The sequence below is a fragment of the Acanthaster planci genome, linkage group LG04 (genome assembly GCF_054643075.1).
Source record: "Acanthaster planci isolate LZ-2023a linkage group LG04, COTS_SCS, whole genome shotgun sequence".
Lineage (NCBI taxonomy): Eukaryota > Metazoa > Echinodermata > Asteroidea > Valvatida > Acanthasteridae > Acanthaster > Acanthaster planci.
In genome coordinates, this window is record NC_141780.1 from 18,778,293 (window position 1) to 18,790,315 (window position 12,023).

Here is a 12,023-nt window from a genome sequence, read left to right on the forward strand (position 1 = left end):
TATTTAATCCACGAAGAAGTTTTTTTTGGGGGGGGCGCGCATACCAGTACATTTAAATTTTCCCCAATTAATCTTTTCTTGCCCAATTCATGCCCAAGTCAAAATTTTTCTACACGTTCCTTTTAGTGTCACTTTTTATAAGGACCTTGTGGCACTGACACGACAATTTGAGTAATAGTCCCACTGCCTGTGCAGATCCACCTGTTGTAAGCTGTGCCATGGACTCTCATCGCCCTCCCCTTTTCCCAACCCCCCCCCCCCCGAAATGTCACCAAGACAGGTTGCCAGAACCATAGCCACATGTATTTCTAATGTCAGCAAGTGTGCCCAATGTACATGCAGTGTAATGTCCAACTGACAAGATCTAGACCAGAGCCCTGAACTCAAGACTTGGACATAGCCACAACCTGGTCCGCTAGCCTGGTATGAGCAGATTCACAGTAGCGTACATACATGTACGGATGTAAACCAGCTCATCTGAGCTTCCAAGCTGGTCAGATCCCTCACCCTTCCTCTAATATCTGGAATACGACGGCAAGATCAGAAACCATTCCTTTCAGCCTCAAGTCCCCCAAAGTTAACAGATGAGTAATGTCAATGAGGCTGTGTTCAAAAGATGTGGCTGCGGCTTACGACTACATGTATTACAATGGGAGCCACTGGCCTGCTGCCGCAGCCACTGTCCATAGAAATGTGTGTGCCAAATAAAAAAATTAAATAAATAAATGCTCAGTCTCTGGTCTGGCCAAAGTTCCAGAATTGATGCGGCGATACGTTTTGTTGTTTTTTTTAGTTCATTTTTTAGGAGCGGATGGAGTTGGCTTTTTAAGACTGGCAACGGACACAGAAATGAGTGGCATATTTAATCAAAGAGCGCGTCGCACGTCATGCCGCCACTGTTGTTGATCCGCTGGCAGCAACTTTGTAACCTACCCATGGTCTGTTTGTGTTCGACATCAACATTACCCAGTTGTAATGGATCTATCACTGGGTACAAGCTACCGGTACCCATGAATATTAGTCTGGTTCCTTGAACAAATTGCCCTTCCGACTTATAGACTTGTGGCCGGGAATCAGTCTACTCGCAAATATTCAGGAGGTGCGGAAATAGAGGGCGCTATTTGGAAATTTTTAGGAAAAAAATGGGAAAAAAAACATTGACAGCATGTTCAAAATCGACGCTGACCAGAGAGCGACTATTTGGGTTTTTTTTGGCCAAACACAGATTAAACAGATAACATCGGTAACCACTGATAATGCAGATAATCAGATAACACAGAGCCATTTTTTGTTGGTGGATAGAGGCCATTTCTATTTTCTAAATATTGTGCTGTATCTACCGATTTGAATGACTTCCGTACATTGAATGTTCGGAAATGGTGAAAATATTCCAACTCTGGAACTGCATTGGATGATCTGATGTTTCTGATATAGGAAAATGTGCAACACTAAGCAAGAAGAGCCCACCTAATGGAATTAAATTTACTGAAGGTTAAGCCGCAGTGCAGTTGAAGCCCAGATTTGAGAAACTCTCCATAAATCTAACCTGCTCATCTGCCCCTCCGGATGCAAAGTGCTCCCCCGTTCTGGAAAATGCAACAGCCGTGGCAGGGCCCTAAAACGCAATAACAAACCAGAGAAAAACAGAAACCATAAGCACTCAAATGGGGATATATTTTGTCACATGGGCTGCCTTGGTACGGTGTAGTTTCATCTTTCCTTTCAAAGTAAAAAAAAATCACAAAACTGTACAGAATTTTCTTAAATGTAAATGCTGACTTCCTGCATAAAATGTACGCTTCACTTCCAAAACCTCTAAAACTATGCTCATATCAATAGAAATTCACCGATAAGCCATTCACCCCATACCAATCAAATAGAAGGTACCATTTAAGATGTACATTTAGTATGGCATTAATGTCATTAATTACATCATTTGATATCTATGACTGTGCAATGAATTCGGCCTCTCAGGTGACGAGTGCCAATAAACCAATCTTGAAAATGGAAAGAGATGGAGAAAAAGTCATAAGAAATGCAAAGTTTGTATTGCATGAGCGTAAGGGTAGTGCAAGTAAGCTGCCTTTTGATGACCGGGAAAAGACTGCATTAAGTCTAAGGCCCCCCCTGTAACCTAGGGGAAAGTTTGTGATTTGGCTACACACCATGGAAATGTAATACGAGACAAGCAATCAGGAAAAAAACAGGGGGCCCGTGGACAACTGTAAGTTTTCATATACCTTTTATACAAGCAGAGTTTTCCCTCGTGCTGAGTCTCGTTTTCAACTGATCAGCCTTATTTTTTTTTTTTCAAAGGCCAGGACTCGGGGGATAACACTGCTAATGCATGGATGGATGACTATGGTTACAGCTTCGGCTCACAATGGAGCGCAAAGAGCCAATATGGCTCTGGGCTGTTGTGGCAGAAGTGAACGCCCACACACCCTGAGTTAAGCCCTAAACCAACACACTGCCAGATCAGGTATTAACTTTCCCCCTTTCTCTTCTTTGCAATTTTTTTTTGATGATGTAAAACTTCAACCGGTTGCCAAATCGTGCTCTGCCCGCTCCAAATAATGCGGTCATTAACTTCTATGATTCAGTTTGTCGACTGTGAAGTCAGCAGATTTTTGCCAAATTACATGTACATTTGGCAGGCCTGGGGTTGAATGGGAGTTGTTCTCCGTAACACGTACGGACTCTTGGCAAGGGCAGAGAGCAGGAGTGACCTTTCCATTTGGCAACCATTCTCTGTACTGCACATTCAGCCCATTTGACTCAGCACGGATTGTTTGCCAAGGCAAAGCCTGCCTGGTCGTGCCTTGGCTGACATCTTTTGTGCTTAAACAGCAATCTGCTTCACAGCTTATTGCCATCTTGACCTCCTCTAGTGTAGGGTTGAACGTTTACGGGTCTCTTTGGAACCGGGTACCATTTTTATGTCAATACCGGGTACGCGGGTACTCGTAGAATATAAAGATCACTTAACAAATGGCATTGCACGCAGTCCCAATGGACCATGTGCCTGAAACACGTGCTCTTGTCCATATGTCGGAAGCAGCATATTGTTCTAACCATTACAGGGGAATCCCCCCCCCACCATTTATTAAACAAAATTGTTACCTTCAGTTTATAACAAAAGTAGCTCCATGAATTTCAGAACTGCAGTTATGACCGCGGGACCAGGTTTTTCAGCGGCACAGTGATTTTTCAGCACAATTTCTGCCCTTCACGATTAAAGTTCAAATACAAAATGTACATATTATATGTGGATTTTTTTCCTTTCTTTTGATGGGTACCCGGCGAGAAAAAATGGAACCGGTTTTGATTTTATGGGCAGGTACCCGGCACAGACCTACTCCACTGGGCAAAACAAGAAATGCCTGCATCCACATCTGCCTCCTCGTGCATCACATGCCCGGTTGAACTGACCCGCATACGTGTACACGCACTTCCAATACAACTGGTGCACATCGTACACCATGCAATGCAATGCAATGTATCATGCATACTCAACAAGTTGCACCTTCCTTGTGCAGGCTGCATGTAAAGCTTGGGGCAAGTTCGAACTCTGACCTAATGGTCGATTTTGACTGGTAACCTATGCATGAAATACCAAAATGCTTGTGTAAAGAATCCTTTAAATACACAAGAATTCTTACAGTAAAGCGGGTATCAGTTATGCCAGATTCCATCTTCTTTCTTTCAATATCTATACATGTAATATGGCGGAGGGGTTGGGAACCAGCCTAGAAATATCCAACTGTAAGGCAAAGCTCTGGCTTCCCTGGTACTTAACCACTCCCTGCCGGGCGACCCGTTTTTGAGTACATAGGTTTTATATGCAGAGCCGGGGAACCTGGAACTGAGACAAAAGAGTTAGGCCTTACAACAAAAGACCGTGCTCTGCACAAAAGACTGAGCTGCTGGGCATTACCAACATTCTTTCGCTCTCAATTGTGGAGATAATCCAACCTTGTTTTGAAACAGTATACCACAGTTTGAGGTATTTAGAGCGAGCGGATTACCACCAGGGACAAAAGCTCTCCACCACTACAGCGATGAGCCACACAGCACAGCTACACGCTAATCTGGCCCGTATTGAAAAGAAGTCAGCGGTGAACTGCGCTGGTTTCGGGAAAAAAGAATCTTACGTAACACCGCACAGTCTGGGCTCTTTTTCCAAGGCTGCGGGCCTGGCTGAAATATTCAAAAGTCAATGACGTTAACTGTCAGCTTTAGAGTAGTGCCCAAAGAGTCAGGCTTCATGTAGGTATAAACAGCCATTAAATGAAATGATGAATTTTTGAAGAATTTTGAAAACGGAAATTCTTGAAAAGGACCCGGCATCTTGTCTTGCTCAAGAAAAATCCACCCGGCAGCAGTGGTTAAGGCATTCTTGAAAGTTATCAGAGGAACGACACGTGAACCAGTTTTTCAACCCTAGCTTTCAAAAGGAAGAGGCATTTGCCTCTGTACAGCTCCATTTTCTGCCATGCATAGAGGCATTTAAAGTGTCTTAGATGAGGCAAAGCGTAGAGTTTTCTTGTTTGGATGCAACGGTAAGCAATCTGCAAAGAAAATAACTGAAGGCATGGGATGAAGTGGGAAATTGGCTCTGGCTCTCCAAGCAATGCCACACAGCGCCCTCTACAGTTTCACCACAAGCCAATGGAGAGGTTCTCACCTGGTGGCCGTGCAAGGTGTAGAACAGCCTGCCTTCCAGCAAGTCCAGGATCTTCAAGGTGGAATCGTTAGAGGCGGTGATGAGGTAGTTGCCACTTGGATGGAAGGACAAGCTGTTTACTGCTGCCGTATGGGCTGACGAAAAAAAAACAAACAAACCGGCGCATTAATAAAAGGCACTCTCACGGGCACGGACCTCATGTAAGGCCAACGCAACATATCCTACAACAGACTGTCAATAAAAGACAAGACAGAACAATTACTGGCCTCATGGGACTTTAAAAGCAGCAGGGTTCTCATTTAGACAGCACCTGGGGTCGCTGAACGGCGCCAGTTTAAAATATGAAAAGACAACTTGATACCGCATCTTTCATGGCTATGAATGAATGCAAGGTGCAATGGCGCTAAGCAGAGCTTGTATACAACCTCAACTTAACAGATATTAACCCTTTCGCACTGGGAACATCGACAGCCGCAGCTTTGTGTGAGGATTAGTGCATACCACACATACAGTCTATTCATCATGCAGGTGCGGTTTCAATGTGGGCCTGCTGCTGGACAGGGCTTTGCATACTGGGCATACCGCAGCCCAGCCGTCGCAGTCAAAAGAATCCCGGCGTGAAGGGGTTAACTCTTGAATGCAGACCATCAAAGCCACCCTGTGTTTCACCTTGGTAATGCTGTAAGAGCTTGTTCATTCGGATGTCCCACACTTTGACTGTGCTGTCTGTGCCTGCAGCTGCTATGCACGTCCCGCTAGGGTGGAACGCCACGTCGTGAACAAAGCTAAACAGGACGGGAATCAGAAAAAGAGATTTAGCACAATGTTAGGTTACAGGTTACATTAAAAAAGCCTTGAAATCAAAAACCTATCATTTTTGCATTGGTGTGTCACTGCGTGCAGCGTGCTTGTAGAAAAACAACCCATCAACGATGTGGCTATTTACATGTATCTGATTAACTGGAATACCTTTCAAGGAAGTAACATTTATGTATAACAGGGGTGTGAGTGGCCAGTCAAAATTCAAGCTGAAAACAGCTAGCAAAAAGTTGAAATGCAAAAAGGTCCAATACGTTTGTAAAGACCAGGTGTACAAAAAAGATAGATGAAATTCAGGGTCAACTTCTAAACAAAAAAAGGTGAAATCTGCTCAAAAGCTGAATTCTCACACCCCTGGTATAAACAAGTACCATTTGAAGATATATCAGTTGGTTAGGCTTTTCACAGTGTCCCCCCTCCTAGTTTTAAGCTGGTTAAATGAGGTCATTACAGTCGTTTCTAAGACATGTTCATATGGACGCGTTTCAGGTGCATTGTGGGGGTAGCAGAATACGACATACCCCACAAGGGTGCACTCAGTATGTCTGTAGGGTATTCAACAGTACACTTCACGATTTTCACGAAATAGATGTTTGGGATTTACTCAGAAAGGACGAATTTCCAAGGTGTACTAACTGGTCACAAATTGAACTATTTAATACAAGGGACATTTGGTTGAAATTTCAGCCAAGGAAAGTGGTTCTAGTTAAGTGGGGAGAGATTTGAAAACTGCACCACACACACTAATTTTTCAGTACGCCAGAACACAGAAAATGCCCCACAAGAATACAAGTCTAAGGCTGGATGTACATACATTTCATGATAAAAAGTAAACTTTTAGAAGGATGTGTGTGTACAAAAGCTTATTTTTCCATACTTATTCCTTAACATTAGAAACACAATAAAAGCATACCCTCCATGTTCAAAGAATGTGTGGATGCAGTCTTTACTCGTCCGATCCCATATCTTGACGGTCTTGTCATCGCTGCCGGACACGATGAGACGGCCGTCGGGCGACCACTTGGCACAGCGCACCCAGTTCATGTGCTGGCTGAGGGAGAACTGGAAACGTTGGCGGTGCACCGCCCAGACCTGACACAGGGCGAGAGGGTTTGGGGTTTATTCAAAAGGAGGCCAAAGTAAGGAGGTGTTTGAAGCTAGACGGGAAGAATGTAAAATGCTGAATGAGGACTGGCAATAGCTGCGCAACTCCCAAATTTGATTGGTTACTATACTGCATGAATATTCATGGTAGCTTGACCAGACTAAAGGAGGACAGGCAATAGTTGCGCAGCTGCTGAGTTTGATTGGTTACTTTGTGCATGAATATTCATGGCAGCTTGACCACACTGAATCAGGACACTGGCAATGGCCTCTACACTTTTGACAGTTTACACCATGTGCCACAGACCGACGCCCATTGCTTGAAGCTCTGACTGGTCTCCTATCTCCATCCTGAGCATAAAACCAGTGTTCAGAATATGTCCAATGCAATTATTTGTCAGTCTTTAAACAGGTTTGTTTGTAGTTACTTGATTAGAATTGTGACTATCACTTGTTTAAGTTCAGACCTTTTGATCATAAATATTGTCTGGGATTGTCTTCAGCCACCAAGCCCATTCTTCAAATTCTGCAGCAAAGAATGACTTCCATTCTGTAATCATTTACATCCCTATTTTTGTGTTCAATAATGGGGGATAAAACCCACTCAGACACACAATGCCTGAACGTACTTTGACCGTTTTGTCGTCTGATGATGTGAGAAGGTACTGTCCGTCACTTGAAAACTCCACACTCCGCACTGTCGCTGTGTGGGCCTTGAACACAGTGGACTCTCCTTTGCTGGAGAAAAACAAGGCTTTCAAGCATTTACCTATTGATCATGTTATCATCAACATTATGAGGATTCAGAAGCCAGTGAAAGAATCTGAGATTATCTGCGCTTTTGGAATTGAGTCCAATAACAACAGTTGAGTTCAGCATATTAGAATTAAGACAAAACATCAACTTTGAATGGCCTGACTCGGGTTGAAAAACAAATTTAATACTTAGTATCTTAATATTTGTACATTTCCAATATTCATCCAGATTTGTACACGTGTAGACAAATATTGCGACCAGAATTAGAAGCCATTACTGTGGGGCCATCCTGTTCGCAAGCTGGTGCTCCGTGCGCACTACATTCCTCTCTGGCCAATAGGATGTCGTGACTTGCCAAAATGTATGTACATGCTTAAGTGAAGACGTGCTTGAGAGAAATGGCCCCACAAGAATGGCATCTTCTCGGATGTGTCTACATTCCAAACCGTGAACAAAATTCTAGGTACATGTATGGAGACTGTGCGGTCAAGTTATAAAGACTTGATTCCTACAGCGACTATTTCTGTTTTATACCACTTCTGTCAGGATAAGAAAAAGAGAGTTAAAAACACCGGAGAAAATAAAAATCAATATTGAACGCTTACACACTGGGAATCCATAACCTGACTGTCTTGTCTCTTGAGGCAGAGGCTACCAAGTGACCAGAGGGAGAGAAGTTAACTGAGAGAACAGCATCCTGCAGAAACAAAGCGGCAATAGAACTTTAATTGAGTGGTGCTACATGTACATTACAGATTAACATGACTGATGAGAGAGTTTTGCAGAAACTTGGGAAAATGGTACAGTGACAATACAAAGCAGATGGAACCAGCTTGACCCTAACCCTACCATTTTAATAAAACACTCCAGGTTTATCAGAACTTGTAGGATTGAGGAAGGTACTGTATGGCACCAAGGCACTACAACGCTGCATGGGCCTTGCTGCTACTTGAAAGTTAAGAGTCTAAAAAGTACCAGTTGTTTACTGCGCAGTGGAGAATTTGGGACAATTTGGAAAGGTTTCCAGTAAGAACACTCTGAAGTTAAGGTTGATCAACATGTACATTTAGGTTCACATTTTTGTTCCAGGATGTAGAAAGATCGACACTACACCAAGATGAGTGTTCTTGTGTTCCCACCAAAAGATTTAGTGTTCTTGTACACGCATGACCTGTAAATGTACATGCATATGCAACCTTCAACTCTTCTCCTCTCCTCTCCCTAATGATCTGTGACACAGTGAAAATCTAACTTGAACCAAACAAGTTTCAATCACCAGAGTGTCATCTTTTCCCGTACCCCTCCTTCCTGTTTCTCTTGCTAGAGTACACTGACATACATGTATACTTCATTTGACTGATTTCGACTGAAATAACAACTCTTTGGAGAATGCATCTTTGCATAGAATTGATACTGATCTATTGTGTTCTCATCTAACGAACAGAACGAACATTACAATCCTGTAAAGACATGTATTAGAAATTCACGCTTCGTTGAAGTGAAAAAACAAAATCAGCGGAACCACTTTGTACGTGCCTCAATTTTACCCCATTTTAAAAACATGGTTTTTGTTTATCTGGGATGCAGTTTGACATACAATGTGTTTGTTCTGAACAGCATTTGTAGCTAGAAATACATGTACCAGTCAGTAATTTTGAGGATGAGGTGAAATCTCATACGGTTTGGGAAACTGAACAACCACTTTGGGGAAAAAAGTTATGAGGGGAAAATATCAACACGAAAAGGGCAGCCTCCTCCAATTTAGAAAAATCTGGACAAAATCTGCAACATAACTGACAAATTGAATGCAGAGAAAAGGTGGTCGTGTTCTGTACTGTACCTTGTGACCGACAAATCTGTAGGCCCTCATCTGGGGTTTGAAATTCCAGACCAACAAGCAGGAATCCATTGATCCTGAAGCTGTTGAATAAAAAAATGTAGCAAACAAGAAACTCAAGCAAAATCAATTTTGGCAGTAATCTGTCAAAATAATATTGACTTCAGCAGGATTTGGACCTCCAACTTCTTAAAATCTCTTACAGGGAAAAGGCATCCAAGAAATGACTGGAGAGGGACTTGAACCAGGTACCTGTGGGACAAAGTTTCAGCTCTCCACTTTTTACAAGTCAAGTAAAAATGGCCATCCTTGTTAGCAGTCTCACAATTTGTCACTGTATTCACCGAACTGGAAAGGATGCCATTAAGAAACCGCAAGTTTCTGCTACATGTACGTACAGATCACGCCAAGTTCTACGTGTACATAAGCATGTACAAAATAAGTGATGCACAGCCCTGTTGTTGGATGCAGCAAAATCAAGATATCTCTTCATGAATATTTTGCAGCATGAATAATTTCCACTTCAACTGTTCAAGGAGACTGGCAAGCAATGCTCTGTACAAACGAGTATATAATTACCATATAAACTGCAGGGGCGGAGTAAGAACTTTAGCTGCTTAGCACACACATTTGCTACCTGGAGAAATTCTTTGCTAAGCAGACTCTGGTCACCAGCAAAAGAACTCCTACAGTGACTGTTGCATCAGACTGCTTCCCAGCTACACGTACGGCAATTCAGAGCTGCCAACAAAACTTTTTTGGCCGTAATTTCTGCTTTGCCAGCTTGATGAAATGGCGTCCAAGTCTTTGTAAGGCACAAATTCAAACCCATCCAACCTACCCAACTGCTTCATATTCGGGTTGAAGTCCACACTGGTGACCGTGTCTCTGTGGCCTTTGAAATGTCTCTCCAGAGTCGGATCCTCCTGGTGAATGGACAGTATCAATTAGGAAGCAGGAATCAATCAAGCAGGAATTTCTCTCCCCTCAAGTGAGTGTGCTTGAAAACATTTGGTTTCAAGATACCAGAAAAAGGGTAGCAGGTACATGTAGACATGTACACTCTAGACCACATAGACCTATTAATGAGAGCATCGAGGGTTTGCTGAAATTTCACTTTTTTTGAAAACTGAAGTAAAAATATCACTATAAGCATGTCTAGCAAGCCACTGGAGGGACCCAATCAAAGTGTGCAAAGCAAGGAGCCATGCCACATTATTTTTTGGATCTACATTGTAAATTAGTTCGTGTTACACATCTCCAACCACCAACACCGGTTAATATTTCACACTTTCTGCCTGTCTACACCCTCCACTCAAAGATTCTGTAATACCGGTACATGTAGGTCCAGTGTTAAGATGTGATGAGCATACTCCCAGAACTATGAGGCACATTCCGTGTACCTCACAGTTCAAAATTTTATTAGTTTGAAATGCTACATGTATATGGGATTCTAAATCTGCCCATTGACTTTGACTAAAACTGCACTTTGTCCATCAAATATTCCCCAAAATGATCTATACTAAATAATATCTCATTAACACGCATGCTTGATGGATTTTGAACCGTGTAAAAGGCTATTTTTGGCAAAATCCAGACATTGTACATGTACGTATAATCCTGCCTCCCTTTACCAACAATCTGCACATCTCTGCATACTGTGGCACATGTCCATTGAAAAAAAGACTGGTTCCCACCCCGTTCCAGTCCTCTGAACGTACATGTATGTAATAGGGACTGCGACCAGTCCAATAACGCAACCTCATTCCCATGGGGACACTCTCACCACACTACAGGTATGTCGGTTCCCAATGAAGGAACATGTGCACAGCCCATGAGTCGAGGTTGAAAATGACGCGCTGCATTGCGGGCCATTGGATTGGTCGCTGTCCCTACATTCGGAGGACTGGGACATGACGGGAACCAGTCTTCCGTGTCAACGGACATGTATCACATGTGTATGCAGCTCAGATGTGCGGATTGTTCGTAAAGAGAGATATTATGGATGGCTTTGGGGGGAAGATTTCATTGACAAAGTGCAGTTTTAGGCAGCGTCAATTCAGACTTCCATAGCGTTTCAAACCAACTAAATTTGGAACCAGATAGGGTACATGTATTTGAACAGTGTGGATTTCAACTGCTGCCAAACAATGCATTAGTTTGACCTCAGGCGCATGCACTGTGCCAGTTTCCCACCATGCACCAAATGTGCTTTAGCCCATTCCAGGGACAGCACGCTGATTGTCAATCAAAATTGCCTCCTTCCCGTACCTGTCGTTGACTTGACTGTATGCGTACTATCACACGTGCATGTACATGTACCTGTATGTGTACACACATACATGTACATCCACATGATACTGTACATCTGTCATGAATCATGAAAAATTCAACTCTGTCCACATAACCTCACTGGCTTTTCAAAATAAACACCTCTACTCCCGCAATTTAATATTGCATTCTACGCAGAGACACAATCATGACCATTTTGTACACGTACATGCATTTCCAAAACGAAGAAGTACAGTTGACATATTGGCAAAGACGTCAAGTCAATACAACAGCACTAGGGTTTGGCTTTACTGACAACCTTGATGCCATCTAGAAAAAAAAGAACAGCGAACTTTTACATGTACATGTAGGCCGAAATTTGCATGTACATGTAGGCCGAAATTTGCATGTACATGTAGGCCGAAATTTGCATGTACATGTAGGCCGAAATTTGCATGTACATGTAGGCCGAAATTTGCATGTACATGTAGGCCGAAATTTACATGTAGGTGCTGACATCATGAGAACCAGAAAACAAACACGGCGTTT

The 12,023-nt window shown here is 42.8% G+C and overlaps 1 protein-coding gene across 4 annotated transcripts in view; it reads right to left on the reverse strand.

The window, feature by feature from the left end:
* LOC110986947 (uncharacterized) overlaps positions 1–12,023 on the reverse strand; it is a 29,312-nt gene that overhangs the window by 15,924 nt on the left and 1,365 nt on the right. For all 4 annotated transcript variants that reach the window (XM_022249296.2, XM_022249295.2, XM_087135441.1 and 1 more), the window contains exons 2-9: positions 10,045–10,129; positions 9,207–9,286; positions 7,972–8,063; positions 7,240–7,348; positions 6,420–6,598; positions 5,357–5,472; positions 4,688–4,821; positions 1,547–1,615 (exon numbers count right to left, since the gene is read on the reverse strand). In XM_022249296.2, coding sequence (XP_022104988.1) covers positions 1,547–1,615; positions 4,688–4,821; positions 5,357–5,472; positions 6,420–6,598; positions 7,240–7,348; positions 7,972–8,063; positions 9,207–9,286; positions 10,045–10,129 — 864 coding nt within the window. The remainder of the gene's footprint in view (positions 1–1,546; positions 1,616–4,687; positions 4,822–5,356; positions 5,473–6,419; positions 6,599–7,239; positions 7,349–7,971; positions 8,064–9,206; positions 9,287–10,044; positions 10,130–12,023) is intronic.